This window comes from Merops nubicus, unplaced genomic scaffold, assembly GCF_000691845.1.
Source record: "Merops nubicus isolate BGI_N331 unplaced genomic scaffold, ASM69184v1 scaffold608, whole genome shotgun sequence".
Taxonomy (NCBI): domain Eukaryota; kingdom Metazoa; phylum Chordata; class Aves; order Coraciiformes; family Meropidae; genus Merops; species Merops nubicus.
Window position 1 is genome coordinate 1 of NW_008624879.1, and position 26792 is coordinate 26792.

A 26792-nucleotide genomic window follows, 5' to 3' on the forward strand; every position below is an offset into this window, starting at 1 on the left:
GCGATCCGCTCGCCTCGCCCCCGCGCTCCGTCCTTCCTCTGCCCCGTCGCGGCGGAACCGCCCAGCGACGCTCCCGGGGAGCGGGTGGGGTTTGGGTACAGCCCCGAAAAACCGAGGTGTAGAAGCCGTTATTGAAGCCTTAAGAAGTATTTGTTTTCAGTATTTCCTTATATTTAAAAAAAACCCCACAACTATTTCAGCAAAGCAGAATTAAGTATTCTTACAGAGAGAAGATGAACTTCATATTCATAGAAACGTTTCTGGAAGTAAAAAACCAAACAAAAAGCACTAGTTCCATTCGAAGCAATGATGCAACGTTTGTTAAAGGCTTTCTCCTGTCAAGGCTTTCTCCTGCAGTTTCTGTAACACGAATTCACCTTAATACCACTGAGCAAACTGAGCAAAACAAGATCTATGTGGATGTTGAATTGCCATTTATATATTTGAGAACCTCTAGAGCATACAGAGAATAGACCAGACATGTTAAAACTGTGTTTCTCTTGCTTTATAGACAACATTAAATACGCTAGAAAGACGTATTTGATCCTGTCCTCCTTACCAAAATGGGAAAGAAACATCAAAAAACAGGTGTTCAGCCTGTAAAATAGAGTTCTTAAAAGAAGGACTAAGGAAAGCATTAGCAGGCAAGAACTGTATGTTAACTTCAGTGGGATACTGAAGAAAAAAAAAATCTAGCCTGTGGCCAGGAATTTCCTGGCTTTGTGGCTTTAATTTCTGTTCATCATCACATACAAGTCCTTTATCAATATTTGCAGTAATGCAAGGTACCTTCAGAAAAGCATTAATAAAAAAAGCAAACTATTGTGCACCTTCACAGAGACCCCTTTCAAAGGTACTATCACAACAGCTAACATCAAGGCAACTCAAGCACACCTTGACAGAAGTGCAGAAGGCACATGCTGCCTTAGAAAAGCACATGAAAGTGGTTTATTGCACTATTCAGTAAATTACCTGAGCTAAACGAATTCGTGACCTCAAACCCACCCTCAATAAAAAAATTAGGCTTCAAATACCTCTTTTTAGTTCATTGGTTTATTTACTTTTCTGCAAGAAATGCTGATGAACTGAAGTCAGACAGTATAGCTAATTATGAACATGAAAAATACATATTTTAACCATGAAGGAGAAAGAGAAGAAATGTCACTGCTGTAGTTTGCATTTGTGTTCAACAGCAAACTGCAGGTATGTATACTGTTGAATGTGAAGGTGATGAAGTCATGATCAGTTTGCCCGAGGGCAAGTACGGTACTGCTGTAACATTTTAAACCAATACATAGTCTTTCAGAACTTAAACAAATCTCAAAGTTTATCCCATAGTAGCAGCTGCACTGAAAAACACGTTGGAATTGTTTTTTTTAGACACACTAAGGCATGGGTTTAGCAGCTACTTAAGAGTAAGCCCTGCACTGCCAGGAGTTCTCGTCTCCCTCTAGAATTGTCGGGGGTCTCCCAGCCTTACAGTACTTTGCTGCCCGTGGCTGGGCAGATGCCTCTCAGGTCCCCTGCTGCACGCACGCACGCTCGCTTGTGCTCACTCACTCTCACACGCACTTCTCCTGCTAACTTGCCCCCACTCCCCATAAAACCTTAAATTAAATTGCTGCCCAGCATCTGGTCAGGGCACTAACACGTTCCCTGACTCAACCTGCAGTGCTGACATAGCTGCTATTTGTTTGAAGAGAATTTGTTTACCCCCTATTCAGTGGCCCACTGACTGCCAAGAAATGGTTGTTACCTGCTTCCACAAGGCTGCTGTTCCAACTGGTGAGCCTCTGTGGCATGCCCCGATTTTGAAAGCAGTGGGATTAGTTGAACAATCTTGCTACAGAGATTATACCAAAAAGAAGCTATCAGGCTGAAACAGGAACTTGGTATTGCCTTTCTTTCTTTCTTCTAACAGGAGAGCAAGTACAAATTCTTGTGTCAAAAACAGATGGGAGCAACTGAATTAATTTTAAATAAAATTAGATACTAGAGGAGAAAACACTGAAACAACATACTAAAAAAACTTGGCAAAATTCAGTACTGTGAGATTTTAAACATGGCTGACTGGATTTTTTTCTTAGGCATGTAAGAAAACATAGGACGTCTGCTCAGTATTTTCATCTGAAGATTATCTTATCTGACCTTTCTCTTGGCATGCAATGATTAATCCAGTGGCAAGATCCCCCCAGCATCAGTGGGCTTTCTCACGCTGCGTAGTCTCCCTGGATACAGAAGGACTACATGTCATTACGAATGAAAAAACTGCCAAACTGGGATGAAATTGTCTATCATTAGCACCATGTGTATCTGTGAAGGCAGGATGCCCAGAGATCATTAGCATGCCTCCCAACTGAATTTCCAATCTTCACATGCCTGATGAGATGCATTACTATGCAATCCCGAGTAAAACATTGTCTCATCATTGTGTATTTCTTAAAATGATAAAACTACAAACTAATATTTATAATTTTGTATGGTTATCTTTACTACCAAACTCAGCTGACAGCAAATGTAACGTTGCATATACTTTTCCAACTGATGAAAACCACCCCCAAGGCAAAAATCTAAATATAAGAAAAAAGGGCAGCAGTAGAAGCTGTCATATTTTAAATAGAAGTTAATAGGAATGAGGTTCTACAATGGTCTTAATGCCCTTCTGAGTAGCAAAAACTGAGAGAGCCAAGTGCCTGTAAAAATCTAATTGCTTAAAGCTCATTTCAAATTCATTATCAATAAACAGGGACATCTTTAGATATGAGCACATGAAAAATTTCCTGAGAAAATAATTTTTCTTGTAACAGATACACAGAAGAGGCTTACCCATCACTAATCAAATTTCTTAAATGTGTCTATTATTCTGTTCAGTATTTGGGCAACTACATATCACAAGACGTGGCAGATGCTCTAACCTCCAAAGGTTGCTCCATGTTGGTAGACTTAAACACACTTCTTTTGTTGCAGACACTTACTGCTTTGAACCTCCTCACAACAGAACTCACAACTTTGCAGATGATTTAAAAGGCTCAGGTGGTGGATATAGTAAGGTGTTCTTGCATCCTTAATTCGCAATCAAATTTCTCCCCTGTAGATTTGAGGCTAGTTGAAAGGAAAACATGTTAAATTTCCTGCTTGAAATTAAACAGTGACAGTGGCAAATAGTTATCCAGAAAAGGTCCTCTAGGACACTACCTAAAGCAAGAGGACTACATATCTTGTGTATCTTCTATCTTTCTGGCTGTGCTATGGCCAGCACAAAAACTACCACTATGTAAAGGTGCAGTATAAGGCATATAGCTGCATTAACCTTCAGCAAAGTGATTTAAACAGAATCAGATTCATTAGAGCTCGATCTGGGAACACTGCAGGAACCCTAAACAAGCTCAGCAAAACCACAAAACTGTCAAATGAACATAAGTCAAGGAGCCTTCATCAAGAAGGTAACAGGTGGACATTATCCCTAACCAGACTTTGATGAAACTAAACTCCATTGAGAACAAATTGTAGAACTGAGGCACAAACTTCTCCTCAAAATGCCAGACTGAAAATCCTTCTGTTTGGCCTGGTAGAACCTTCTGGCCAACGAGCATTTTCTTTAGCAATAAGGTTGAGATGACAGAGAACATGGGTAAATCACAAGCAGAACACAGGTGTTGAAGCAATGCAAGTGTTCCACATATCCTTTAACTACAGGTTCTTACCTTACAGCAGGCAGATATGTGGAGAGAAACTCATCAATGGACTTTATGTTAGAGTCTTGGCACCTGGGCAGCCATATTTTATAGTCCAAGAAGAAAAAAATTAAATATCTATAGAGCTATCAACCATATAGATCATACAGTCTGCCATAATACCAGAAATCTGCAAACAGACCTGTTTATGGACTTCAGGATTCCCACTAAAGTAGGCTCAAGAGAGAATGGTCTCTGCAGTTTGAAGGATACCCCAAAAAAAAAAGAAATGTGCCAAGATGTAGCACAGGTTGAAGGACAGGATGTAACAGAGTAAGAAAAATGGTATGTTAAGCTAAGGATGACAGGCAAATGAGATCTAGTTTGAAGCAAGCACCGGAGTAAATGCTCCAACTCTTAGGAGATGACTGAAAGAAACTGAGGGAATGGTGTATGACTTGACCTTCCATGTTTCAGCATGAGAAAGTGTGAATCGTCGTTCTTTAGCCCTCTTCAATAATGTTAAATCTATAAACATTTCTTGTCTCCAGTATCTGTGTAACACAATCACCCACAGCTTGACTTGATATTATTCTGAATTGAAAATGTTTAATAATTTTATGTTTTTGAAACTGATTTACACATACTCCTGAGAAAATTGATTATAATTGAAGATTAGTGATTAATAAATACATAAGAATAATTAACTATGCATTTCTTTAATTATAATTTGTTAAAAAAATAGAAAAGTAATTCATAGCTAAAAAATAGACCCCCTCTTAGCTAATAATAGTAGGATTTAACCATGGTCTTGAAAATACTAGTGTTACAGATTTTTATAAGTTAGATATCATACCTGTAACTACTTTTAATGTATCTTTATTAGCCATGCCAGATATTATAGCTTTCGGACTTTATAAAAGAACCCACTGAGCTACAAGCTAGATAGGAACCATCAGCTATAAAAATCCTGTATTTTTTTTTTTTTTTAAATGGAGTGTTGAAAATCTAGTTGCTTTTGTATTTCATCTTAATTTAGTGCACCAAACTGTCATCACAGAGGTGGGTCACATGCTTCCTTAGAAAGTCAGCCAAAAGGTGGCAACAGGCTACTAAGAAAATATCTTTTTAGACAAACAAGTTCATCATAAGCCACCCTCCAGCAATCATTTTACATTTCTTAGAAATGCCTAGGGAAGTATACGTGCCTTTTACCCTTCCTTGGTGATTAATATACCAAATATGTTAAAAATCTGAAGGGAGGCAAGTTCCTGAGTAGAAAACCCATGAGGATTCAAGCAGCTGGGTCACCCAAAATAGGTCACTGAAGGGGCACAAATGCTGCAGCTGGACTATAGCTGTCATAGGGGTGCTATGAAGGTTCATTATGGTGGGGTAAGCTAGCAGCAGGGAGGGGACTGAAGTACTGTGTAACTTTATGTACATACCATCACAAATTTCAGTTATGGTTTTTACTGTCCTGCTAATATCAATGTTTTATATATATGGATTAAAACATTTTAATTCTTCCATAATTAAAATGCCAGTCTCTACCAGTACAGGGAGTGTTTCATTGCTTGTAGCCAGGTATCCATAGCAGGTTTGTATTCCTCAGAGTCCTTCTGGGGCTCAAAAACTGCTTCTATTCGCCTTAGCTTTTTCAGTTGTTCTTTGTCAGACCAAAATCCTATAAACAGAAAGTTCATTCTCAAGCTCAACTGCAAGTATGTTAATTTGGAGTTATTTCCAAGACATCCAAAGCAGAAACATAGTAAGAAATCATGACAGCTTTTCCTTCCTCAACCAACAACTTTCTCCGAGGGAAGAGTATTTTTAACACTGTGAAACTCCTCTCCAATACCTTCCATTTGTTTGGAATCCTGACAACAGCACATCTGCTTAACTGGGGCAGTTTCCAACAAACTGCTCTGGTACACTGGAGTTTCCTTAGGTTATATCCACACCATGCTTTTGGCTGCAGGTCCCTCTCAATGAAGAAAGCCCAAGACTTAGCACTAATTGCTTTCCTATTGTCTTAAAAACTGCATAAGTGACAGGAAACAGCTGGTGTTGTGTATTCACGTTTAACTTCTGTTATTGAATCATTCTTGTCTGTCAAAGCCTGCAGCTTTCTTCCAGTTTTAATTGCTGAATAAGCCTTACCTGTGTCTATAGTTTTCACCTTCCAATTGTGTGGTTTACATAGCTTAGCAATTTAATGGACATATATTTCATAGGTGAATATTAAACAAAATCATTGACAGTTTGCAGTTTTAAGTCTGGTTAATTATATAAAACAATTCTGTATGAGTAGAGGTAGATTTCTTTTTCCTGTTAATAATTTATTTTATACTTCCATTGTGTTTATTTCTGTGAAAACCTTAAAGAATAAAGGCTCAGTTCACAGATGCCAGGACACACTTCGGCAGGACTGACATGGCAGCACAACTCCAGGCAGTACAAATATGGGAAGGGACACAGTGTCAAAAGGGAGGCAGCAAAGATAAGGTACACATCTTTCTTCTTCAGTAGTATATCCTCCTAAATGTAAATTAATCTTACAAATATATACATGCAGATAGTTTTCACATTAAATCCACTGTCAGTATTCATTTATGCCAGCAAATTGGGACACTGTAAGAAGTACAAATGAGGTTCTTGATATGGTTTATGTATGACATTATCATCTGTTTCTTTGGTCCACCAAACATCCATGCACATCAAGTACATGGGTACAAAGCACCATAGAGAGAAAGAAACACTGCTTACCTTATATTCCCACAAAAAATGGCTAAAGTAATCCTCTGGGGAATTTTTACAGCTATTTGAAGTGTGCCCTGGTTTTGTCTAATTTTTTTCTCTCTGTATTTACAAACATGCATTGTGAAGGGAAACCCAAAACCCCTTTCCATGTGTACATACCTGAAGCAAGGCCTGCTAGAAAAGCTGCACCAAGACTAGACATGTCTGCATTTGCAGGCTTTTCTATTTCCTTATTAATTAAATCTGAAGTCATCTGCATGACAAAACTATTATTACTGACACCTCCATCAGCTCTGTAAGAGAGGGGAAGAAGTTGTTAAAAAAATGTATTTAGTTCAAATGCTGATTGCCAAAATTTCAGAAAATCACTTCTGGGTTTTCACAGCTATACATAGATCTCCCTGGCACGCACAGACAAATGCATTTCTATTTTACAGGCAAATTTATAGGCCAGCACAAGGTGCCCAGTAAAAGAAAAAAAAAAAGCCTATAAACTGAGGGAGGAATGGTAGACAGGGACAGAGGACAGACATATTATCAAAGGCTTTGAAAGCTCTGTCTTCTAAAACTCTGCATCATCCTGGTTGAAATGTTAGGGTTTATAACAGAACCTTTACATAGTTATCACCACAACATGACAATAGTTGAAAACATGACATTAAACAAACCTTTTCAAGTGTTCTCAGATCTGGAAAAGTACTTTTTTTCTTTACTACCAAATCTTTACACAAGTTAGCTAAAATGCTTTCACGGTTGCTTTTTTTTATGACGAAGATAAGAATGAGGCTTTTATCTACTTATTTTCTTAATTTCATCATGTCAGAGACCCTTCTAATGGAGAAAACTAGAACTTACCAATGCTGATCTTTAATCATCTGAGAGTGACTACTACTGATGCAAAGTAATCACTCTTGGAAATAAAAAATGACTATAACAAAAAGCAATCTTTGAATTGTCATAGATTGGTTCATTATGTCAATAAAAATAAATTTCAGTACGAAGGAATGATAATAAAGGGTAGAATGACCTTTGTGGTAGGCATTGCTATATGCAAACCAGTACTATTTGAAAACATGAATTGGCTGTGTTTTTTTTTTTTTTTTTTTTTAAATAATTAGAGCAATTCATTATTCACCCACTGAAAATCACCAATGGCAATAGTTTAATTAGACTATACTGCCACTTAAGTTACATCACCATTTGACTTGGTTATCATCTATCACTTAGAAGCAGAATTTTTGCAAGAAGATAAAATACAGAAAAAAGTTCACACCTATTTAAATTCAACTCCTGTGTACATAGCACATTGAAGTGCTATACGGAACTTACCGAATAGTTTGAAGCGGAATGCGTACCTTCTTCACAATGGTATCATACAGCTGTTTGTTTCTTTAAAGAAATATTTAGCTGAATTAAGCATTATATATTCCATAAAGTTTTTCTAGTGTCTACATTCAGAAAATAAAAACCAAGGCAAAGAATGCTTCAGTTGTTTCAGAACTGCTGAAATAGCCAACACGCTTCCAGAACGCATAAATTAAGAAAAAAAAAAAAAGACTGAAACTGGTCTTTGTTATAAACCATTATGAAGGCATAATTATGGCTAAATCACAGCCCATCCTAAATGGAAGATGTATTTTTCTAACCTGGAATTGCTGATGATTTTCTACAGAAAAGGTGCAATTGTTGATACAACAACTGGTTCAGAGCGAGGAAAGTAGGCTGGCATGAGTCTTGATCAGTTTATCCAGCTGTTCTTTAAAGGCAACATTTGAAGCCTCTAAGTTTGACTTGTTCTGAAACCATGTCATTTAATGGGAGAAAATCTAAGCACAAAGGACTGTTTTATAGTTAGCTATTTGAATGAGATGAAATTCTTAATATCCCCATTTTCAAAAGACCCATGCTTCAGTTCAGGATTTACTGCATCTTAAATTCCTCTTACAGTGCAGAAAAAAATTGCATTAGAAACAGCTGCAACAATTCAGAATGTTACCTTCCTCCAGACACCCTTTTTGCCTCTTTGCAGAAAATTATGCCCAAAACAGAGCTGGTGACTGGATGGAAGGAATCATTATCAGTGCTCCCTAATTGGCCACAGTGCAGAATGAGCTAGGCACAAACCATATTCAGCTCGAGTTTAAGGCATACTGGGTGGGTTTGCAAGGCAGAACCAGTCTGCTCCACAGTAAGCTACTGGTGTGATATCACCAGTGACTAGCAGTAGTATCTTTAACTTCAGCAGTTAGATCTGGAAGTTGCCATTCACATCCATAAAGATATTTAAGATGCCTATTACTATCTGTGAAATTTTAAGTATTTCATAAAACCTTAGCCAAAGAGCTAATATAAAACTTTGAGCTTCAGGGATACTTAAAACACAGATGGAGCTACATCTTCTCACAAAACACTGTCAGGAGAGCAAGGATAAACTTTAAACAGAAAACCTTTCTATAACATCCAGTAAATATATTTTAACAACATATGGTTACTTAATAACAAAAACTCTGAACTAAATACATGAGTTTATTTCTCAAGCGTTAATGACAAAACAGGGAAGCAGCTAAAACTCCTTTTCAGTGTAACAGTAATGGATTACTATGATTTATATTTTACAAACTGCAGAAGTCCATGTAGCTGTTGAGCACTGCTGATCAAAATAAATGCAAATGTATGAAAATATAAGCAAGATAATTAAGCAAACCATACCTGAATGCTACAGATTCCAGTATAGCTCGTACAAGATGGTTTCTGGTAGTGGAAGGCTTCAGCCCCATGAAAGAGGCACATAAATATGGGTCATTCACAGAAATCTGCAGAAAAGATTTCATCATGAGTTCAGTGAATTGTATTTGTAGGCTTTTGAGAAAGGAGTCAAATAGTAAGGAAAAAAATAACTTACGACAATAACAGGCAGCATAGTGAAAGAAGAAAATGGAAAACAATATGTGAGAGGTATATAGTGTTATTTTAGCTAACTCAGTGAACGCTTTAAGTAGGTTGTTTAACCAGCAAAAGATTTAAGTGACTTTTTCCAAATTTGGCATACGAAATAACATTAATGTATATGACTTCTTTAAAATACATATTGTGTACACTTTAAATGTGTAGGACAGGGCACACCAATATTGCTGTTCTCTAGCAAGATTTCACACACTTTTTTTTTTTTTTAAAAAGCATTCCCGAGCTGAAAGATGAATTGACTTTTACAAGCAATACTGAAAAGGATGGTAACACTTTATATTAGTGCACACTACAACCTGTTTTCAGTGAAACTGGTAAACTGAGTCCAACTAAAATTCTAATGGTCACCAACTGTCTTTTTTTCTGCAGAACTAGAGGATCAATCTGCTCTCCACTACTCCAGTCCTCTGATGAACGTTATCACAAAATATAAGTTGGATTGTTCATACCTGATTTGTGACAATGATAAGTCTTACTTCCACTGCAGACAATTTTTAATTTGAAAAAATCCTTTCCAGTTGTATTGTGCTAAATATCAACTATGACAACACATACCAGAAGTCTGAATTTCACGCTTAAGTACATGCACACATATTTATAAAGTTAGTTAAGCAAATGCTATCATGTGTTAAAGAAAGATTAAGTTACATATGGATAGGTACACACATCCAAAAGCAAACTGGCATTTTGCAGAAGTTCCTTCACAGAAGAAACTTCTGTATTAAAGTCAAAGAAAATGTTTTATTTTCCATATACAAGTACCTTTCCCTTTGTAAGAATGGAACCACTTGTCCAGCCCAGTAGCATAATAAGATTCGACATCCAAGTTTACAGATTTTCATACACAAGATGATAAACTAAAAAGCATAGACTCATATTCTACAAAAGTGTCAGCATCTTGAAAGAATCAATCATTAAAAAGAAAAACCAGTATATATATGTTTACACCCCAATGAATAGTCCTGAGTTTTTGCTGTTACTATTAACCCCAGCAAATTAAGCCAGAACCTTTGTTTCTAGCAGAATGACTAAAAGGAAGAATGGTTAATGTACATATTCACTCAATTTCCAATGCTTTCACAATAATGCTCCTCTTGGTGTACCACAGCACTAGAATCCAGTTAGAAAGAAACTTGTTCTTATCACCTTAATATAGGTGGATAGAGAAATATTTCACTGTGTAGGAAATGAAATTCAGAGCTTCCTAAGAACCCACTCTAACCGCTACAATTCTGAGGCCTAGGAAACATTATAATTGGATCAGTTTGTGTTAGCATCTAGCCAGTGAAGCTAAACAGACACGTTACTATCCCAGAAGGGTTCACCTCTCTTCATGTCCCTTTTCATTTAACCCATTTCTTTTCTAAATTGATATATAGACATTACTCTGAGTCTACTATCTAGGCATGGTTCACTGGAAAAAGCAAGGATTTTCAAAGGCAAAGAAATCCACATTGATGGATACCGTTAGTGGTTACTAGATGTCACAGTTAAAGAGAAATCCATTTAGTTTTCTAAGTACAGTTTCTAAATTTGGACTGGGAGTATCAGAATTTGGGAATAAAGCAGACTGAATCAGTGTTTACCAAGAAGCTAACTGGGGTTCCTTCTGGAATCAGTCAAGAAAACAAGGGGGAGAAAAATTTGCAAAGCAAATTAAAAAAAATAATAAACTAAAAAGAATTTTTACCAATATCTCTAGAACCTGAATATTAATAGAATTCAAAGTTCAAAATGATTCAGACTAATAGTTTTCTACCTCGGGATTCCTGTCTGCAAACACTGGAATTTGGCAAGGCTGAACACTTCCCATAGAATCACAGAATGGTTTGGGTTTGAACAGAGCTTTAATGCTCACCTAGTCCAATCCCCCTGCAGTAAGCAGGGACATCTTCCACTAGATCAGGTTACTCAGAGCCCCACCCAACCTGACCTTGAATGTTTCCAGGGATGGGGCACCTCTCTGGGCAGCCTGATCCAGTGTTTCATCACCCTCATTGTAAAACCTTCCTTGTATCGAGGCTTATGTCTCCACTCTTATAGTTTAAAAGCATCACCCCTTGTCCTCTTGCAACAGGCCCTTCTCTAAAGAACGTCCCCAACTTTCTTATTGGTTCCCTTTAAGTACTGGAAGGCCACAATAAGGTCTCCCTGGAGCTTCTCTTCCCCATCCTGAACAACCCCAACTCTCCCAGCCTTTCTTCATAGGAAAGGTGTTCCAGGCCGCCAATAATTTTTGTGGACCTCCTCTGGACCCACTCCAACAGGTACATGTCCTTCTTGTGCTGAGGACTCCAGAGCTGGACACCAGCTGAGGTCTCACCAGAGCAGAGTACGGCAGAATCACCTCCTTTAACCTGCTGGCCATGATTCTGTTGATGCAGCCCAGATGGTTGGTGTAGGAGCTGGACTCCTAGTGGGTTGTCTCAAACACTGTGTGTTGAAAGAAGCACTGGAATACACGCCTGCTTGAGGAGGCACAGAAGGCATCAGGGATGGACAGCCCTTCTCCCCACACAGGCTGATGCCCCCTGTACAGATGAGGGGGTCAGCCACACGCCTCCCTGCCTCCTTGCACAAGCTGATGCCTGCTCCTTACAGATAAGGGGGCAGGCCTGCATGCCTCACCAGAATGGTCATCCAGCAGGCATTCAGTACAGGGTCCCTGAGATCCCTCATTCAGCTGTGGTTCAGTCTTATACTGGTGAATCTTATACTTGTGAATCTTACACTTCTTATCCTGTGGTGCCCAAAACTGGACACAGTACTCAGGGTATGGTCTCACCAGTGCCGAGTCCAGGGGCACGATCACCTCCCTGCTCCTGCTGGTCACACCGTTTCTGATGCAGGCCAGGATGTCATTGGACCCCTTGGCCACCTGGGCACACTGCTGGCTCATGTTCAGCCAGCTGTCCACCAACACCCCCAGGTCCTTTTCCACCAGGCAGTTTCCAGCCACTCCTCCCCAAGCCTGGAGCGTTGCCTGGGGTTGTTGTGACCCAAGTGCAGGACCCGGCACTTGGCCTTGTTCAACCTCATCCAACTGACCTCAGCCCATTGCTCCAGCCTGTCCAGATCCCCCTGCAGAGACTTCCTACCCACAAGCAGATCAACACTCCCAATTAATTTCATGTCATCTGCAAATTTACTGAGGGTGCATTCGATCCCCTCATCCAGGTCATTGATAAAGATATTAAACAATACATCTTGAAAAGAGGCAAGAACACAGATTATTTTAGAACAGTGCTTACAAGTATTGTCTCAATGCAGGCTCTGCATGAGGCTGAAAAGCTATGGGATCAGTTTCTTTCTCTGCAGGCACTGCCTGAGTTACTGTGGGCAAGACATTTAGTTTATCTGTCCCTCCCCCAGCTCTCCATCTGCAAAATGAAAGTAATTTTCATATTTTGTGGTTTTTTTTCCCAATGGGTGTTGGTGGTCAAGCATTCTCATATGATAATGATCTTCATACACTGTGGTGAGAGACAGACAGTAACAGAAAAAACCCACTGTGATTAGGTGTAAATGACTACATTTAAACATATAAAAGGTAAATTTTTAACTGTTTTATTAAAAATACATCCTTAATTATATTATTAATAATTTTACCTGAAAATCTGGAACAAAACAAACGCCTTGGGAATCAACAATACTCTGTGCCATTTCTGCTGTTTCATCTACATTGGTGAAAAGATCTGTAGAAGACACAAGTCATACGCTTTTACTATTTACTTCAGTTTCTTTGTGTATTACTAACATACAAAAATCTAGAATTAGACTATTGCCTTTTGTAATATTCTTGAACTACATGAACCATAGAATCATTTAGGTCAGAAAAGACCTTGAAAATCATTAACTCCAGCCAGATGTCGTTGTCAGCCAAAGCACCAAACGACTACAAAGTCCTTAAAACCCACCATATTTTATCAGCATCCTGAATGTTTTTACAAGTGACTGACACAAATATAAATAAGGTAGGTCTAGTATTAGCTCTTTGATATACATTACTTATGTTCTCTGTCTCGCCAGATTCCTTTCACAACCCTGTAGAGACACCTCTCTTTAGCTTGTTCTTCACTCATGTGCAATTCTTGTACTATCACCTATCTTCTGTAGCTTTAACTAATAATGTCCTTATGTGGCCACATAACATGTTTTTACAGATGGTTAGCGGTCTCCTGTAAATGAGAGCTGTTGCTTTTTCTTCCCTAAAAAGTAAGCTGTATCAAAGATAAATTTGGTTAATCTAGCTCAATTTACCTTTGAAAAACCAATCTTGGTAACTTACCAGGAATTTAATTTACCTTTGTCACCTTCATAAATTTGTTTGAAATCGTTGGATTTCTCTAAAATTTCTCTGTTTTTTTGCCTGTGCTAACAACTGTAGGTCATGTCTGTTTCAGTACAGGCTAGCAAAAACTACAGAGAAGTTCCATATGTATAAGTATCCATTTTAAGTATGGAGTTTGAAATAGCAACCTTTTATGTGTACCACTATTGTACTGACTATTGTATCTGCAGTATTGAACTGTATTGAAATGAGTAATTTCCTCAAAAGACTAGTGGTTGATACTCTCTAAGCTCAGTCACAAGCTGAATGAAGAAGACCTGGGAACCAATCAGTCATATTTTATCCTTAAGGGCACATACCTGAGCACATATATGCACCAGAAGATGACAACATCGAGAAATGTGGAATTCTGTCGTGAGCCCTTCCCAGATAACCCGAAGTTTGAGACACTAGTTATTTTTGCATCCTAGTAAAGGTATACTAAATTTGTAAGTAAACCAAGTAAATAGTTTATTAGAACACTCAGAATAGTTGTGCTGTAAATCAGTGGGTTTGATTATAATCTCTTATAAAGCTAGTAATTTCTTAGTCTTTTATTAAGCTAATCTTTCCATTACATAACAGTCACAGCCAAAAGTAACATTACTTCTCTATGAAGCTACATACCTAACACCATTACTTTTAAAATAAAGTTTTTCACATTATTTTCATGCATCTCAAACCTGTTACTAATTCTGAAACCCATAGCTAGAGATCTCTTAAAAGCATGACAGCAAATGTTTGTGGAATACTGCATTTACAATCATGCTACCACAGCATAGCTGGTAATTAATTTCTGTGCTTCTCCTCAACAATAAATTGAATCCAAATTACCCTAAAGCAGCACACATCTAACTTCAGGCAAGTCTCCTTTATGCCATTTCTATTCAAGTCAGGATACCAGGTTAAAAAAAACCAAACACACAAACAAAAGAAGGCATCAGGAAGTTTGTCATGCTCAAGAGAAAGCAAATGAGGATCAAAGTGTTTCAGGAAAGTAAAGCCTACATAGGTGGGAGTCTGAGAGGCAGAGTCTGAAGAGGGGTGCAGATCAAACTCCGGGCAGTAAACACTCAGCAGAGAAAGCACTGGTGAGACACTGCATTTTCCACTGTCCAAAACATGTAGGCTAGTTTCTTCAATTATGGATAATTAAACCAAGCCCAGTGACATAACTGTAACCCCATAAACCAGCTTCTTATGTAGTAATATATTTTACCCTCTCTAAAATAGAAGCTACTTACTTATATCCTGAGCCCATTTTATGGCAGTGCCAATGTCTGATATAGAGCCTTCAGTCAAGTAAACAACTTCTTCTCCAATCTTCCACCCAATCACTGGATACAGACCTTAATTATTTTCCATGAAACAAAACAAATCACCTAATGAAATTAAACGTTTCCAGAAAAATCATATATAAGCAATAAACTGAACTAAAAAAAATATTAAAAAAAATACTTAGCATGACCAGAGCTACTAAGAACTACCAGACTACTAGAGAGATAGAGGGGAAATCTATAAAATATGCTTTCATTATTGAATTGTGAGAAGTGCTGTTCCTGAAGGAACTATTTTTTTTTAAAAATATTGTCATAGATAGCAACTAAATGTAGACCAGGAACTAGATCATCAGCTAAGAAACAGCTTGCACAAAGATGCTGTAGAGATTCATCTTGCAGTCTTAACTATGTATGCCAACTTTAAAGATTGAACATATTACATTTGAAGCTCAGGGCACTGAGAAAGCTAGGTACTTAACTTGTCCTACTAACCATACCACATGACAGCCAAAGAACACAGGGAAAATAATTTTAACATAAATACCAGCCTAAAGCAGTAGAAGTTTCACAGCACTGCCCTGAATATTTCAACTCCTATCACATCACAATAGCTAAGTATTTTCTTAAAATAAAAGCAGGTTTTTGCTATTACGTTTACATAAACTACATACATATTTCCTAAGTGAAATTATCATCACAATGATATCATTAATTAGCTTAAAAATTATTTGCCTTCATAGGGAATTCAAAAGTCTATGCTATTCAGTTCTGACACATCTCATGTATTTGCCAGGGTCCTTCCAGACTAGCAGGCAAAACTCTCCTTAGCACACTGCTATCCTCCTTGCCAGTCCCATTTTAAATTGTAGGCTTCCTGAAGTTAGTAACTCTTTAAAAATATGACAGAGAGATTGTGCAGGCAAATTTACTTCAGCATCATCTGTTTCTCTCTTGACAAACAGCAATCAAATTAACAAGCTTGACAGATGACAAATGTTCAGAATGACAAAGTTTTAAGTACTAGAAACACATTGGGTAGCCCATTTCTAGTACTTAAAAAAAGTACTAGGAAAAAAAAAAGAAAACTAGTAATTGCTAGTCTTGCATTATTCTCACTGCAGGGTACTTCAAAGCATAAGGGCTCAAGAGGAGGAACTTAGAGCAATCCACTGGAACATTTTGATGTGAGAAGCCAGAGCCCAGTCGTCATCTTCTCTATTCCTGTAATGTGTAATACTATAAAAGAAGAACAGGTGGAGGAAAAAAACCAACAAAACAGGTGAAGGAGGGATTTAAGTAGCAGACATAATTACTAGTGATGTTACTAGTAATTCTTTTCTTGAGAGGTGTATTTCATGGTAACCAAGATCTGCATTTCTACTTAAAAAATTTCCAGTCTTCTGGTTTGAAAACACTTTCAAGCTGTCTTTCTACAGCTAAAGCCAGATGGAAAAGCACAGTCTTCTTATCCCTTTTTGGACCCTCATCATTAACAGCTGTTAAGTGACACGAAATACTCTAAACCCCAAATTTCACTATCTTACCTCTCCGTGATGCAAAGAGGTGCTCTCCAGTATTCACATTCCAGAAACCACCTGTTCCCATGGTCAGTTTGACGTCTCCTGGGTGAAAGCAGCATTCTCCAAACATAGCTGACTGCTGATCAGCTACCTGCCACACCCACACAAACAAGTTAGCCACTGGCTACTAACCTACAATGCTGCTGGACTTCAAAACACCACTGCAAACACTTCAGAGTTCTGAACTCAAAAAAACACTCAGAAGGGAAATGAAGATTAAGAGAAACCTCGTATACAATTTCTTAAGTATTTTCAGGCCATTCCAACAGTCAGAACCAAATTATACTGGGTTTGGACACAATGTGAACACCTGCAGTATTGCTTGCAACAGTGAAATGCATGTTATGAGAACAAAAGAAATATTTTATGGTTTATATTTGACAAGGATAAACAGGGCATCTGCAACCCCAGGGAGCAGAATAGAGTATGTTGGCTTGAATTTGAGCAGATTTTTCTACAAGTCATCACTTTACAAAAATAATGGGTTTTTTTCTTCTCCAAATCCTAATTACTGGGGCAAGAACATGTTATTTGCCATTTATTTTTTGTGGAAGAAAAAAAAAAAAAAGAAATAAAAGGTACCACAAGTGGCTCTATTAACAAATACTCTTCACATTTGTGTAAAGTGTTATTGGAAGTTAAGCCAGAATGGACTCCACTACACAAATTCATATAGAACAACTGACTTTAAGCCAGAGAGAGAGAGACATTACCAGAGCTTAGGGCAGAACCCAGCTCTGTTAAGTCCTACATTCAGTGCATAGTCTTTTGGTCATCTGACCTTAATGGACCTCAACCTCTAGAAACAACAAATTCTACTGTAGTTAAGCCATAGAGAAGGAATAGAGAATATAAACCAAACCAGCAAGTATTAAATCTATGCTAGATAAAAAGAATAAAGGTACAAATACACACATTTAAGTAAGAAAACATTTTCACTCACCATGGCCATTACTGGAATAGGTACCCCAAATATTTCAGGATCAGTTGATCCAAAGTTGAAGCTTAAAACAAATGTTATGGAGAAACATTACTAAATTGACTTTTTTACTAAAATGAAATGTAGATATGTAAAGCCTGGGTCTACATCACATACAAAAAGTAATGCTATACATTTATTTTAAAGAAAGCATTAAAACTATCACTTTAAGAAATACTGTTAGTAAAAAAATAAAGTTTTGAATGTAGTGTTAAAAAAGTACATCTATATGTTTAAAAAAAATGCAAAAGTTTTTTTGCATTTCTATGTATTACTTTGCTTGTGCAGATTATGTAGTATTTTTCTAAAGGCAATTAATTTGATGGTTATCATATGGTTTTGAGTGTGACTTCATAGTTACCTTGTGTCTTTCACTGGTGGATAAATAGACATTGGAATGGAAAGTAAGTGACACAAAGTGTGGTTCCAGCATTTCTGAAACAACATGCAAGAAGCTGAAATGTCAGGAGCTCTCTCAGACACACAACCAAGAGTCACAGCATTTTTTCAGAACAGCACATACCGAAAAGGGTTCAAAAATGCCCGTAGCACTGGCATTGGAGTAGTCTGTAGCATACACAGAACCTACCATAAAAAATAAACAACAAAATAAGATTTTATATATCCAAATATTTAAGAGTCGTTTTAAACACACCTTTGCTTTAAACAACTCAGCGGCTCCCATGAAATATAAACTGAGTGTCTATAGGCAAAGTCATGATACAGTGAGCACACAAACTTTACCTTCCACTCATTATAATGTGTATGTTAATTACGTTATTTTACCCTCATGAAATGGGCTAGAAGAGAGCCAGCATGTTTGACAACACGTACCACACTGACTGCATCACTGTCCATCATAAGCTATTCAATTGCTCAGGCATTAGCCCTCAGAACAGAAATTTGTAATTCTTGCACATTTGTAACAATTCTTTGTTCTTTTGCTTTCACAGGTACTTTTCATCAATCAAGGCAAATTAGTTCTGATAGTCCTCTTTAAATCCTGAATGTTTGCAAGCTTGATTACACTGAAGAATTATTTCCTTTTCTGAATATCCTTCCAGATAGGCCTGAAGAACAATTAATTCAGAAAGGTGGTTTTTTTTTGTTTTTTTGGTTTTTTTTAAACGGTAAAAATATTACAATATTCATCAACTATAAAAAAGCACAAGTTCTCAAAAAGATATTTGAATTCTAGGATATATTAATGACAGTCATGAACATAATTAAATTCCAGTATGTTTTATCAATATTTAAGAGCAGCCATAACATAGCATTCACCTTTAGTCAATCTATACAGTAACCACGTGTCAACTGTTCCAAAGCAGCAGTTATTTTCCTTGGCAGCTTCTTCAGCCTGTGAACAAGTACACATTTGTATTAAAAGGTGTTTATAATGGTACAATGAAGAGGAACATACTTCCCAATTCCTCTTCTCATTTGCTTCATGGTTAATGATATTGTCATCGGAAAAATAATCTCTGCTTGCACATTTTGATTCTGAAAATGGCAAGCTGGCTATTTAATTAAGATTATCCTACAGTTCATGCTCCTAACAGAGAATAAGCAGTTTCTTATAGTTGCTGCAAAGGAAGGAAAAGCAATTTATCTTCCACTCTAGTGGCATCAGAGCCTTAAGAAGGGAAACTATAGTTACGATTATAAAAAGTGGTAAAGGAAGAAAACAAGATTGTGCAAACAGCACTTAAATACAAAAAAACCCCCACAGAAATAGAAGAAAGTATGTGCTTGACAGCAATAAAGACAGAGCTATTGTCTTCCAGTTTATGATATCTGTAAAAAGTTCAGGACGTTCTTTTCCTTGAGATCTTTTCCCCTTTAAAATAGGAAATTCAGTAGCATCTGATTTCTACTGATGTGTACAACTACAGAATTCATAACAAGAACATACAAACTAATTCACTCAAAGCATGGCTGAATACATTACTCTGTAATTAAGAGACATGAATTTTTTAGTTGCTTGGTTTTATAGTTACGTATTTTAGCTATCCATGTCTGACAAAAATGTGGAAGAACTTTCATCTCACACTGGAAACTCAGTGCCTGCATAACCTTCAGTTCTATAATGCTCCAAATCCACACCTCACATTTTCAACAGGTCTAAACAAAACACATCAGTAAAGTTATACCTGACCTTCTCAATAGTTTTGTGACAGAAAAAAACAGATGAATCTCAAAAGATTTGGGGGTTTACAGGGAGTATAAATTAGTTGATAACCATTTTCTTCAAAACTAACATAAAAATGACTAAAGTTATAAATACAACAGGAAATACAAGGGAAATGGTAAGTGTTAGAGCAAAGGATGCAGCAACAAGTAGTTCAGTGCTCACTAGTCCATTAGATTATTCCAGCTTAATTTATGTGTATTTTCCAATTTACATTACAACAAAATGCAAAATAAATTGCAGTGTTTGATCATCCGGTACAATGTTATTTGTGAAAGCGTAAGGACTGGAATAATGCAGGGTAGAAAGAGAAGAGTGACAGCTGAAAATAAACAATTCTCATGCAAAACTAAACCACAAACAACTTCAAAACAAGGTACAATTACTAATTGTATAACTGTATCAAGTGAAGTAAGGTGATTTGATTATGTTTCTTATGCATTAAGAAAAATTTTACTACTACCCATTTCCAGAAGCAGAGGAAAAAACTGGATAAGGATGAGTAGATATTTAGGCAGACAGGCTTTGAACGTGAACACAGATAAAAGTCTTTTATTCTAGTTCTTCTGAGGGAAAGAACAAGCAGGACAAAACTGAAGAGGTTACAAGCAACCTAAGTCACTAGCCATTATTATGTCTTAAGAAAACTCTTATTTTCCCCTTTCCAGCTTACCTCACGTATGTTTTTAAAAACCCATGACAACTTCATAGAAGTTTGCTGTGTTGAAAAAGTAAGAAAACTTGGTGCTAAATATCGATCATTCCCAGTGAAGAAATGAAGCACTGTAAAAATAACACGGATAACCTGTTTCAAAAGAAAACAGTTACTTCATTTTTAATCTTTCCCTTTAAAGGTTTCTGATCAGTTATCCTTAAAGGATGACAACAGAGGTGAAAGCTGATGACATGAGATTACGTTCAGAAAGCTAAAATTCTATTAGAGAATCCTTACATAGGATTTCAACAGATAGCCTTCCCAGAACAAGCACCACAGAGGAGAGGAGCTGCACTAAGCAAGTCTGTTTTACTGGCTTCCCTGGCACGTTGTTAGAGACTGCCCTGCATTCCAGAGACACGCCACCTCTATGAGCACAATGCACGGCGTGGCTGACAGCATCACATACTGGTATTCCAGTGAAACTTCTCCTACAGTACACAGGCTCAACCATGTTTTAATAGATTAACAAAAACGTAGTAAAGTTTTCATTGACCAAAGAAATCAGCGGTAAATCCAAGAATTTAACTTCTTATTGGGCTAGTTAGTTTCCATTTACAGGAAAAGTAACTTCAGTTTTTCCACTTAAAGCAAATCAGTCTCTTCTACAGGTAGTACATGCCACGAGCAGCACAAAATATATCTTCTATAGATAATCAGAGCAGAGTACATTAAAAAACAACAACCACCACCACCACCTCCAGATGCTGTAAACCAAGAACTATCTACATCCAAAAATTATGCTGCAGCAGTGCTAACATGCAACAAAGAGACTTAAAAGTAACAAAATCTCTGTTAGACCTACAGCTGTATTTTCCTGTAATTCATTACCTTCAGGCTATCAGTACTGCATTTTTTCTTGGTACTATCTTCCATGCTAATCTTGCCCAGTTAAGAGTTTTTAGGCGACAGCATGGCATATTAACGTGCTAACAGGACACTTGTGGTATTTCATATAATACTCTTCACAGCAATGAAATGGTTCTACTATGTTCAAGCAGTATCCAGCTTTGCAGTTTTACCTTCAGCAGAAGGGACTTATTCCAGGAATTCACAAGTTCAGCACTTCTTAAATCTCGCCAGCTTATGAAATTATGAAAAGGTTTCCCCGTCCTCCTGAAAAACAGTATTTGAACATTCCCATTTAAAACTACAGAGCATTCACTGCCCAAAAAACTCAACATCACTCACCATTTCCAACCAGGACACATAACACTAGGTCAATACCTACAGTTAGTGCATGCCTTCCTGGGGGATTTGAGGAATTAGCAATAGGCACATGGACATTAGGATTGTGAGATTTCTCACAGAACTAAAAACTACATAGGTATTAATCTATTTCAAAGTACAAGTCAGAAAAAAAAAAAAGACATACACTTATAAATCATTCTGAACTGCTGTAAGGTGTGGCTGTGCAAACACAAGAGAACATGAGTGACTGACATTGTTGCTTTCAGGTTGTATTTTGACCGAGTTCAACATTTCTTGCAGTTTGCTTTCATCCAGTCTATGAACACAAATTAATCTTAAACAACACACAATATACATACTTGTGCCACGTAATGAAAGTTCCTCTCTGTGTTGAGATGCCAAGAGCAGCGATTTGTCTCATGTGAAGTCCTGCAGCTAAAAAACAAAACCACACACAAAAATTATTTGAAGAAATAAAAAAATTACAACTTTTCCAGCATGACCATAAAACCGATCAAATACCTCAGAAATTAATAATTTAAGAGAATATAAATCTCTACAGAGTGCTCAACTAAGTGGCTAGAACAGCAAAATATTAGAGAACTCTTGAGTCAAAAAACTGGTTGCACCACTTGTAAATAAGCTCTGTATTTGACAAACCAGTTATGGCATACTGACCCTTTCCACCTTCTGAAAGCTGATACTTTACTTGAGCAATCCCAGAGACAGGCAGGTAGGTTACATATGCTTATATAATCAACTAAAATGTGCACTTCACGTGGATGAATGTGAATGCAAGCACAAACAGAAGCAGTACTTTTGAAAGCTTGTGGAAAGAAATTCTATAAAGAAACAGAACTAGACTGATTCTGTAGACAGTATGGAGATTAATGTCAACAGGCTGTGATTTTCTGCATCACTTTGATAATGACACAATTCACTGTAAGCAATCTTTCAAAATCCTAAGAACAAATTTGCTTAAAACACTCATCTGAATGCATCAAAGCATACTTCAAATTCAGAAGTATAAAAATGTACATTTGGGTATACATCAATTTTGCTGTTAAACCTTATCTTCACGTAACTTACAGAACAGTTTTTCTAACATATGCAACTGTAAATAACTAAATATGTCCACAATTATTTTCAGAGTAGCTCTGGACAGCTGCCCAAGTATCTCTACGCATTACTTCCAGAAGCAAAATCATGTGAAAAAAATATACAGTAATGAAATGCTGGGGTCTGAACCCCGAGCCCTGAATTAAGGTTGACATATGGGTGATTCCCACAGCCCTTCATACAGAGGTGGTGAGTTTGCCTTATAGCTTCCCCCCAGGGTGCGGCCGGCCCTGCCGGGGGAGCCAGAAGGGAAATGAGCCCCAGGGGTCCCGCAGTGAGTTGACAAAGGTCAGGTGTCTGCTTGGGGATAAAAGCTGGGACCACTTGCAGGGAGTCAGGAGTGTCTGTCTGTGGAGTGCACTGCACAGAGCTTCCTGGTTCAGGGCAGACCTCCTGACTCTCCCTGGAGCTGGGCCCTGGTCTGTTTAGGCCTTTGTGAACACGTGCTGACCTCTGCGTGGGCTTCTGCATCTTACAGCAGCCCCTGCACCCATGCAGGCAGTGTGTGAGAAGCGGGTGACACAATGCTATCACGGTGCTCCATCAGCTGAATATTAATGCAGTGCTTTTGCAAGGCTGCCTGCTCCAACTGCCTGGGCAAGTGCTGCTGGTAGTGAGACAATGGGAGGAGGACCTGGGAGTGGGTGGCTTAAGAACAGCAGTACTTCTTTTCCGTAGCAGCTGGATCTCAACTGCAGGCAAAGCCATGCCAGTATTACCACAGCTCTCAACAGATCCATAGCATGTGCAACTCCTCCCCACCTCCACAACCTGCACGCTCCCACCGCTCTCCCTGTGTCAACTATCACCACCCAAATGCCTGTGTGAGCAGACCTAACTTCCCATCAAGAGAAAAGCAAGCTTGGGGAAGAGTGGCTGGGAAGCTGCTCAGCACAAAGGGACCTGGAGTTACTGCCGACAACCAGCAGTGTGCCCAGGTGGCCAAGAATGCCAACATCATCCTGCCTTGCATCAGAAACAGAGCAGCCAGCAGGACCAGGGCAGTGATTGTCCCCCTGCACTCAGCACTGGTGAGGCCACACCTCACATACCGTGTTCAGCTCTGGGCACCTCAATACAAGAAAGACATGGAGGTGCTCAAACACATCCCGAGAAGTGCAACAAAGCTGGTGAAGGGTCAAGAGCAGAAGTCTTCTGAGGGACAGCTGAGGGAACAGGGGCTGTTTACTCAGGAGAGGAGGCTCAGTGGAGACCTTGCTCTCTACAACTACCTGAAATGAGGTTGTAGTGACATGGAGGAGGTCTTGACTCTCCTCCCATGTAGCACGGGACAGGACAAGAAGAAATGGCCTTAAGTTGCACCTGGGGAGGTTTAGGTTGGCTATTAGGCACGATCTCTTTACTGAAAGGGTTATCAAGCACTGGAACAGGCTGCCCAGGGAAGTGCTACAATCACCATCCCTGGACATGTTTAATAAAAGTCATGCAGATATGGTACTTAGGGACATGGTTTAGCAGTGGACTTGGTAGAGTTAGGTGAATGGTTGGAGTCAATGATCTTGAAGGTCTTTTCCAACCTAAACAATTCTATGATTTTTCAGATCCGTGGTCTCCTGGAAAGGCTGAACCAGTACTGGAGTGAGGGAGAGGGGTGCGACCACGCAGCCAGAAGCATCCTCAGGTAGTACTCAGCTACATCAGCTCATTCATCCAAACATGAAAGGAGTCACATGTTTTAGCTCCACAAGCCCTGTAAAGTGGAATTGCTCTTATGCCTTCATTCTGTTTCCAGTCAGTCATTCCTGCCTCTGATACCATCACCCTCTCTTGGGCTGGCACAAATATCAGTGAAGCTCTGCTGGCACAAACAACCACCCAAAGATTTGACTTGGGAAACTGCTCTGAACTTGAAACAACCATGTGAAAAGGAGGGTGAGACTGTCTTTTGACAGCAGCGTAGGCTTACGCTCAGTTACATTACACAATCACTTAGAAAGATTTACTGACTGAGCACAGCTTGGCCACAAGAAAAGCTTCCCCTTTTAAAACTAGATGAAAAATCATACTTCCATGCATTGCCATTCTTGTGGCACAACAGTTGTGGCTGATGAGAAAACATACCAGCAGCCCAAAACAATCAGCTGCAGTTTACACCAGGTGCTGGTTACCTTCCCTGTCCTCAGGGGTGACTTCCAAACGAAGAGTCCAGAACAGTTTTTCCTTGAGCCAGGCTTGGAGGGAGAGCAACACTTGAAGACCACAACACAAAAAGTGTCTGAACAGGAGGAACTCTGGACACTGAATGGAGGAGTATGATGCACAAACACAACCAGGAGGCTGGGGCACTGTGACAAAGTGAGCTGGGATGCAGTGGACCGATCAGTGTGGCACAGGTGATCCATACTGGATCACAGAATGCTGGAGCTGGTATCATGGGAAAGCTGTGGCAGTTGTAGAGAGTAAGCATGCAGTTCAAGCAGCATCCAGAAAAGGGGGCAAGAGGAAAACCATGAGAAGTTTGGTAAAAAATGGGAGTTGTGGGTGTTCAGTTGCATAGACTACTAGGAAATTATAAGCTAAATTATAAATAGAAAAGAACAGTAACACAGAAATTGTATGGTAAAAACTTTGTAATTTGAATGGGAAAAGCAGGAATATCAGGTTGTGATCAAGTGAGTGCAACTATGGAGGATCCCTCTTTCATTATCTCATACATCTCTACACACAAAGTGGCAATAAAATAATAAGGAACTGGAAAGGGGAACAGCCTCCTTTCTGTTCATACACAGCCACACCCGGATGAAGAAAGATCAGCACCAGGGAAGAACACACACACAAAAAACTGGAGCAACAGGGTGCTGTCCCTGGCACGTACACCCAGTATGCACACTGCTTCCAGTTCTGCCTCAAACCTCACCTGGCCCCATGGAAAGAAAAAAATTAACTGAAGTGTCTTGTTTTACATGATTGAATAGACCTTAAACATAGACCAGTGCTCAGGGATGAATTTTTAGCACTTCAAAAAAAAAATCTTGTTATCTAACTTGACTAATTTTGATGAAAAATTAATTAACAAACTTCATAAGCCATTACCTTGTACAGCTTCTTTTATTACAGCAACAAACCGACTCCACAGCACTTCAGGATCCAATTCAACCCAGCCAGGGCGAGGATACAGAGATTCCACCTGTCCACAAATAGCACACAGCACTGTTACAATCCCTAGCTCACAGGAACCACAATTCTTGTGAAAGTACATTTGCTTTTTTTTTTTTTTTTTGTTCTTAATTTTCTGAACCAACTGCAGGAGGAGAAATAATAGCATTTGTCACTTTTAAAACATGGTTAAATGTGGGTGTGTGACCTCTAGATCTCTGTTCAGAGGGAATAAAGAAGCTCAAACCCCCAGGAACTGAGGAGCCTGTAAACCCCTTTCCACGGGTCCAAACTGGAAACCAGGTTTCTCAGGGAGCCTTTTGGCTCTGCTGCTGAACTCGGATGTCGATGTCTCTGAGCAGCCCACAAGTGGCACAGCACAATAGGCTAGTGACCATCTGGCAGTTGGGCTTCCAGCAAGAGGGAGTGTCAGCTCCACTAAAAGCATCCCCTTCCATCTGCGAAAATCCGCTACATTTTTTACACTTCCCATTGCTGCAATCGTCTCACTGTGACAGCTAACAATAAAAAAGTTAATTCTGGAAATCATCTTGATCCCAAAACCAAAAACCATGCAAGCCAAAAGAAGCCTGAAATTCACGTTCCAAAGTTAACACTCTTCTACACAGTGCTGTTACATAATGCAAATCCTAAGTAAGTCTCAGCAAGTCGTTTTGTGTGGAGGGAGATCAGTCGATAAGCAAAGCGAAGGTAGCAGGGAAAGGCGAGCACGAGCCAGCGCCGACAGGTGACGGGGCGAATGCGGCAGCGGCATGCCCGGGGGGTCCCGACCGGGTTGGGGGTTTCGCTTCACCAGGCTGGTCTAAGCCCTCGGGAAGCAGTCCCCACCCGACCCAGCGGTGCCCGCGCACTGGGCACCCCTGCGAGGCGA

The 26792-nt window shown here is 38.9% G+C and overlaps 1 protein-coding gene across 1 annotated transcript; it reads right to left on the bottom strand.

Annotated features, from left to right (window-relative positions):
• Positions 1 to 5212: 5212 nt before the first annotated feature.
• GK5 (glycerol kinase 5 (putative)) lies at positions 5213 to 26393 on the bottom strand. Its single transcript, XM_008945469.1, has 16 exons — positions 26148 to 26393; positions 25838 to 25931; positions 22024 to 22099; positions 21496 to 21589; positions 20432 to 20563; positions 18852 to 18927; positions 18094 to 18155; positions 17932 to 18005; positions 17535 to 17595; positions 16556 to 16682; positions 14976 to 15080; positions 13011 to 13096; positions 9147 to 9250; positions 7767 to 7826; positions 6597 to 6730; positions 5213 to 5361 (listed from the first exon to the last, which is right to left on the bottom strand). The coding sequence occupies exons 1-16, from the start codon at positions 26391 to 26393 to the stop codon at positions 5225 to 5227; spliced, it is 1668 nt and encodes a 555-aa protein (XP_008943717.1). The 3' UTR covers positions 5213 to 5224.
• Positions 26394 to 26792: the final 399 nt, after the last annotated feature.